We start from the raw sequence: 7,556 nt of genomic DNA, 5'->3' as shown, positions 1-7,556 counted from the left end.
CCTAAGCCTTACCCTAGGCCTCTCCTATCTACCTTACCGGCGCCTACCTTACTAGCGCCTACCTCACCGTCGCCCTCTCCGATTTTTTACCGTTAATTCGTTACTTACCCCCCTATTTCAGCACCTAAGGATCAATTTCCACCGTCTAAAAATCGATTCTACCGGCTAGTTTTCGAGATATCATCACTTTTATAAGTTATCTCGCAATTCTACTGATAAATCACTAAGTTTTCATATTTCCCCTGATTTTTACCCCGCACTTTACCCCGCAATTACCCCTCTACCCCTCTTTTACTATGCCGTTCGAATGCCCCGCGTGTAAAAATGAATATATCGATATTCTCGATCATATTCGTAAAAAACACCCTACTGATTCCTTTACAGAGCTTCAATTACAGCCTATAGGCCTTGTTCCCTGCCCTACCTGTGCTACAGCGTGTAAAGGAGCCCACGGGATTAAGACTCATAGCGCTAAAATCCACGGAATCACCGGTAGCTCTAGGGTATCAACGCAGCACCGAATCCATACTACCCCCTCTGCCTCAGCACCCTTAGACGCTGAAATCGACGATTCTATAGGCACCCCCTACCCTGTAATCGATTTCCCTCAGCTACTAGCACCCTTTCGAGCCGCTACCCCTAAGGCCAGAGCCTCTCTAGGCCTTTCAGGCTCTGAATACCCTACAGCTCCAGGGGCTACAGGCCTGTATAAGTCGCCTCCAGCACCTACAAGCCGAAATCTCAGTACCCCTCCACCCCTACCAAGCCCCCCATTCGATATCTACCCAGGCTTTACAGGCTCTCTGTCCCCTGTAACTTCAGCACCAAATAGCCCTAAATCGCCTACCTACGCCCAAGTTACCGCCACCCCTCTAGGCTCTAAGCCTTCAGCACCTACAGGCTCCAAGCACCCTACGGCTTCAGGCTCCAAGACCCCTGTACCTTCAGTACCTACAGGCTCTAAGCACCCTACGGCTCCAGGCTCCAAGTACCCCGCACCTTCAGCACCTGCAGGCTCCAAGACCCCAGCACCTTCAGCACCTACAGGCTCTAAGCACCCTACGGCTCCAGGCTCCAAGTACCCCGCACCTTCAGCACCTGCAGGCTCCAAGCACCCTACGGCTCCAGGCTCCAAGTACCCCGCACCTTCAGCACCTACAGGCTCTAAGCACCCTACGGCTTCAGGCTCCAAGTACCCCGCACCTTCAGCACCTGCAGGCTCCAAGCACCCTACGGCTTCAGGCTCTAAGACCCCTGTACCTTCAGTACCTACAGGCTCTAAGCACCCTACGGCTCCAGGCTCCAAGTACCCCGCACCTTCAGCACCTGCAGGCTCCAAGACCCCAGCACCTTCAGCACCTACAGGCTCTAAGCACCCTACGGCTCCAGGCTCCAAGTACCCCGCACCTTCAGCACCTGCAGGCTCCAAGCACCCTACGGCTCCAGGCTCCAAGTACCCCGCACCTTCAACACCTACAGGCTCTAAGCACCCTACGCCTTCAGGCTCCAAGTACCCCGCACCTTCAGCACCTACAGGCTCTAAGACCCCTGTACCGTCAGTACCTACAGGCTCCAAGTACCCGACGGCTCTAGGCCCCGACCTCCCTACAGGCACCCGAAGGATTCAGACCCCACGGGGTATTTGGTACTCGATTCCAGGGGAAGTAGACGCTATACTCCCAGCGTACGACGGCCCTACAGGCCCTGAACCAGACTCCCTCCCAGGCTCTCGACCCCCCACGCCTACAGGCTCTACGTCACCTACATACGCCTAAATCGTCGCTACAGGCTATATACCCCCGAAGCCGTCCACTAAACGCCCTGCAAGAACACCCTCCCCAGGGGCTCAACGCCCTACGACACGCCAAAAGATAGGCCCTACGCAGCCTATAGAGCCTATAATCAAAGACAGCTCGTCCGACGAAGATCTTTATAGTGCCTCTACAGCGCCATCGTCCCCTACCCCTAGCTTTGAAGACGCTATCTCAACGCCTATACCAACTACACCTACCGATAAGACGCCTACCACACCTAGCCTACCCTCTGATAGCCCCTACTTCCCTCGACTATCACGAGTAGGCTCCCCTATAAGCAACCGAAGCTACTCACCCCTAGAACCACCCCCTAAAGCTCCCCAAGCTTCAGCACCCTCTCACGCTAAAGAGCCTATAATAATAAGCTCTTCTCCCCCAACAACCCCTACAACACACCTACCCTCCAAAACTACCACAACTCACCTACCCTCTAAAAACACCACAACTCACCTACCCTGCGAAACCTCCACACCTAGCCTACCCTGTAACCCAACACTCCAGGGCCGTACTATAGGGCCTACAGCGTCTAAACGCCCTATATCAACACAAGGCACAGCATCTTCAGCGCCTAAACGCCCTAGAACGTCAACACTAAAACGCCCTACCGACCCCCTCACATCTGAGCTACCCTTTGGATTACAACAATCGATCCACTGCCCCCAGCCTCAGGCTACCTCAGCACCTACACCCCTACACCCACAGGCTTCCTCAGCGCCTACACCCCTAGACGAGAGCGCTAAAGACCACTTGAACGCTATAAGCTCAGCGCTAAGAAACCCCTATATGCAATCCCTCATGAGATATAGCACTATTAAGGTCCCTGAAACACGTCTCCACGCTAGGCAAGCAGCGCTATTTACAGAGGCCGCTAATCGAGCGGCTTTAGCGTTCTTACGGCAGCCTAGAGAGAAGCAATTACTGGACTTTTTACTGCTTCCCAGGGTTCTCGGCCTAGGATTACAGAAGGAAGAGCTCGCTAAAACGCTGAAAGCCTACCCTACGACTATACCGGATATCCCTGAAACTCAGGGACCTCCCCCTGAACTCCCTACCCCCTCAAACGACTCCCCCGCTAAAAGAGCGACTAAGCTTCTGGAAAAAGGCTATATAGGGCGTGCCTCTAGAGCCCTAATCGACCCTACGCCTCTAGCTCCTAGCACTCCAGAGACGCTAAATACGCTATACTCGAAGCACCCTATAGGGCATAATAACCCCTTCAGTAACGCTAACCCCTCCCCGGGGCAAAATATCACCCCTGAAACGATACGACAGGCTATTCGATCGATTAATAGAGAGAAAGCCCCTGGCCTCAGCGGCTGGACCCGCCCGCTACTTGATATAGCGCTAAATTCGGAAAACTCCCCTGTAACTATAGCGCTTACACACCTAGCGAATATGATTCGACAGGGTACAGCTCCAGGGGTCGACCTCCTATGTGCTTCCCGACTTATAGGCCTTCAGAAGCCTGACGGAGGTGTGCGACCGATCGCTATAGGGGACCTTATTTATAAGGTAGCCCTAAAAGCGATCCTTATCAGCTCCTTCAAGCCGTCTATGCTTCTACCCTGCCAATTAGGCGTTAGCACCCCAGGTGGTGTAGAGCCTATAATCTTCCTCCTTGACGACGCTATTACCGGCCCAAATACCCTAAAAACTCAGCAAATCGCCTCCTTAGACCTTATCAACGCTTATAACCGAATCGGACGAACCTCAATAGCAGCTGCAGTCGCTAAATACGCCCCTACTCTCTATCGGACCGCTAAATGGGCCTATAACCAGCCTTCAGTGCTAGTAACAAACGAAGGCCACACGCTAGCAAGCGCTGAAGGAGTACGCTAAGGAGACCCTATTGCCCCCCTCTTATTCTCTCTAGCGATTCGCCCCCTGCTAGAGTACCTCCAAAAGACCCTACCGAAGGCTACAATTATAGCTTATTTGGACGATATCTATATCCTTAGCCCTGAAACTACAGCACTACTCCCTGTAGTTATAGAAGCCTTCAGGGACTCTCCAGTAGCGCTTAACCGCCAAAAGAGCACTGAAAGCCCTATCTCCTAGTTACAAACCACTGGACTTAAGGCCCTAGGGACCTTTATAGGCCCTGTAGCACACCGCCGAACGTTCCTCCAGGGGAAAATCGACACTCTCGCTACAGCGCTATATACCCTACGAGACCTCCCTAAACAACACGCTACCCTACTCCTACGGGGTAGTATACACCTACTCCTACGACACTTACAGCGCCAATTGTACTCGGAAGACCTACTAGACCTCTGGAGGTTAGCGGACCTACGAATCAAGTACGCTGTACAAGCCCTAATCGCTAGGGAGCCAGGGGAGAAGACTACCCTAATTCGCTAGGCTTTACTCTCTCTTCCAGTGAGAGAGGGAGGCCTAGGGCTCCCTATACACGCCTTATTAGCCCCAGGGCTCTATAGGGCAGCTAAGGAAGCCTCTCGATCGATTCTAGTGGCTATATGCCCTAATCTCTACCCGGAACCCCCTGGACGCCCTGTACCGACAGCCTAAGAGGTCTTCTCTAGTGTTAACCAAGACCTAGAAGAGAAGATTCTACCTACTCTATCAAAACAAGCGCTAAAATCGAAGCTTGAGAACGCTAGCTACCTCGGACGATACTGGCTTAGAACCCTGCCCACGCAAAAACACTACCTTTTAGCGGATTCTACAGTTACCGAAGCACTACGGACTAGGCTCTTACTCCCTGTAAAGCCCCCTATTTCGCCCTATACCGCCTGTGGAGCCTACCCTTAAATAGGCCACGAAGACACCTGTAGAGGTGCTGAACGACGCTGGATTATACGCCATAACCAGGTTACCCGTGCATTTATTACTACCCTTTCTAGCCGGGAAGACCTTAAAGTGGAATCGGAGCCTACGCCAGCTAGAACGCCTATAGCCCTAGAAAACAGCCAACGACCGGATTTTTCAGTGCTTATAGGTACTTCTAGGCACTATTACGACGTTCAAATAGTAGCAATCAACAAGGATTCAGCACGCGAAGAAGCCTATGCTACACTATCAGAGGCAGCAAACGCTAAACGGCTTAAATACAGCGACTTAGGCCCTGTATTTCACCCCCTGATCTTCTCGGCAGGAGGCCTAATGGAAGCCGAAACAGCGAAGACCTATAAGGCCCTACAGGGCCTATTAGGGCACTCTAGGGCTAAGTGGTTAGACGGGTATATCGCTAGGACCCTAACTCAGGCTCGAGGAATCGCTGCAACCTCGATCCTAGCACGTAGGTAGCTTATAACACACGCTATACCTACCCTACAGCACACACTACACCTACCCTATAACACACACTACACCTACCCTACGGCACACACGCCACCTACCCTACGGCACACACTTCACCTACCCTAAGTAACTCACACTTCACCTACCCTGTGATACACACTCTATCTACCCTATAGTACACACTCTACCGACCCTGCGACTCACACTCTACCTACCCTTTGGTACACACTCTACCTACCCTATGGTACGCACTCTACCTACCCTGCGACTCACACTACACCTACCCTGTGGTACACACTCTACCTACCCTGTGGTACATACTCTGCCTACCCTATGGTACACACTCTACCTACCCTGCGACTCACACTACACCTACCCTGTGGTACACACTCTACCCACCCTGTGGTATATACTCTGCCTACCCTATGGTACACACTCTACCTACCCTGCGACTCACACTACACCTACCCTTTGGTACACACTCTACCTACCCTTTGGCACACACTCTACCTACCCTCTGATACACACTTTACTTACCCTTTGGTACACACTCCACTTACCCTGTATTATCTCCTTCTGTCTTAGTACTCTACCTTCTGTACCCCTGACACCTTCAGGCTCTTACCCTCTGTATTATTAGTATAGTCCTTCTGTATTTCAAGACTATTAGAGAGAGATAAAAACACTCGTCGCAAGCTAGCGTAGTTAGAAACAAATATAACCCAAACCTCAAACCCTAAGCTACATATTTTTGACCCAGAAGGCGACGTGCTTTTAACATGCGAACGTATCCAGGAGATTGACGTATAAGAGTTGGTTCTATCCACGGCGGCATCTCCACTATCGGCAGACGTTCCACATCGGCCAAAGGCTGTCATGAGTTCACCACATGAGGCGACATCTCCATCATCGGCGGGTGCCCCAGATTGGCTTGAGGCTGAGCCGGAATCTGTACGAGACAAGTTCCAAGCAGAGACTGCCAATGCTGTGAATAGCTTAATGGAAATTTTGCATTCGTCTTGCTCTTCAAGGCGGAGCTCGAAACCAAGGTTCAGGGTTGAACAAGTCCAGATGCGAGTCTCATCGAGGCATCTCACCCTCGCATCGCCGACCTTTCGAGCTTCTCTAGGCTCTGATGCATACCCCGAAGGTTGGGCTCTGCGGAGTGAAGGTCACCTTGTTATTCCACTGTGTGATGAGGATCCAGATGCAATGATTATTCTTTTGAGCATCATCCATGGATTATCAAGTAAGGTTCCTCGCCGAGTCGACTTGGATATGCTATCCAAAATTGCCATCGCTGTCAACCACCGGCGAATGCACGAGGCGGTAGGAATTTGGCCAGACACTTGGATGGAAAAATTAAAAATGACGAGGGGTTATCACACAGCTATTCGCCGAATACACTTCTCTCATGGTTGTTTATCTTCTGGGTGTTTGGAGAAACAGAAGGATTCCGCCATATATCTGGAATACTAGAACGAGAGAGTGGTAGTAGTCTGGAGAGTGAAGTGAGAACCTCCTTCATTGACTCTCATATTCCAGCTTCCATAATCTGTGAGTTCATGATTTAGCTACCGTACCGACAGAACATACTAAACACGTAATAGGCAGTATTCAAGAGCATCGCTTAGATCTCATTGAGAGTATGATAACCGTCATACACGACCTTATCACCAAATATTCTGGGCCTGATATACTCTGCAACTACGGCAATGGCTTCTCCTGCGATGCAAACGTGCTTGGGTCACGTTTGAAGGCATCCGCTATGATAGGATTATGGCCGCGACCGCAAGATCCTTATCTAGGGATAAATCCAAAGCGACTGGCAAGGCAGATTCGAGAGATGAACGTGTTAGATGAATGTAGAAGGCCGGGTAAGAGACACTACGATACCAGTGGATGCCACGAGATCAGAACATTGATTGATGCATCAATGAAATCCTTGGAAGATCGCATACCAGGTCTTGACTTGGCATCTTTCTTGCCCATACCTGATAAAAAAGGTAAGCAGAAGAATTGACACAACTCGGGTTAGATAGATATGTGAGGATGTATTCCGAATGGACTCAATGACAAAAAAGAGTTCACTGTGAATTATAAGAACGGGGCGATGGCGGGGAGGAGGGTTGGACGGTAGCTTTACATGTAACTGATCCGGGATCGCCCAGAGCTGTCCCAGTTGAAGATACGAGATTGTAGGGGGATGGATTGATTCAGTGTTTGAAGTAGGAGAAATCAAACCACTACCATCCTGAATGGCCAGAAGATTCATGCCTTTGAAAACACCTCTGGACATGATTGGGTTGAATTGTAGTAGGATGCCTAGGAGAATCTCTACTACAGGTGGAACTGCTGCATGTAGAATTTTATTCCCTACTAGCTCTGCTTAATCAATATGTTGGCTGACTCTCGGAATTTCTGTCGTCCTTGGAAATATCAAGACTGTCCACTCTCTGTCTTTGATCAGAGTCAGTCATT

At 50.7% G+C, this 7,556-nt stretch overlaps 2 protein-coding genes across 2 annotated transcripts; both read left to right on the top strand.

Annotated features, from left to right (window-relative positions):
* Window positions 1-296: 296 nt before the first annotated feature.
* Window positions 297-1,775, top strand: ONS95_006979 (uncharacterized protein; the record flags this gene model as incomplete). The annotated part of the gene is made up of 1 exon (XM_058500466.1): window positions 297-1,775. The coding sequence occupies one exon, from the start codon at window positions 297-299 to the stop codon at window positions 1,773-1,775; it is 1,479 nt and encodes a 492-aa protein (XP_058350304.1).
* A 4,038-nt stretch (window positions 1,776-5,813) lies between these two features.
* On the top strand, window positions 5,814-6,554 carry ONS95_006978 (uncharacterized protein; the record flags this gene model as incomplete). Its single annotated transcript, XM_058500465.1, has 1 exon — window positions 5,814-6,554. The coding sequence occupies exon 1, from the start codon at window positions 5,952-5,954 to the stop codon at window positions 6,552-6,554; it is 603 nt and encodes a 200-aa protein (XP_058350303.1). The 5' UTR covers window positions 5,814-5,951.
* Window positions 6,555-7,556: the final 1,002 nt, after the last annotated feature.

This window comes from Cadophora gregata (genome assembly GCF_030347475.1).
Source record: "Cadophora gregata isolate MNR1 chromosome Unknown scaffold_18, whole genome shotgun sequence".
NCBI classification, from domain to species: Eukaryota; Fungi; Ascomycota; class Leotiomycetes; order Helotiales; family Ploettnerulaceae; genus Cadophora; species Cadophora gregata.
Note: the sequence above shows the minus strand (reverse complement) of the source record. Positions and strands in the feature narration are given on the sequence as shown.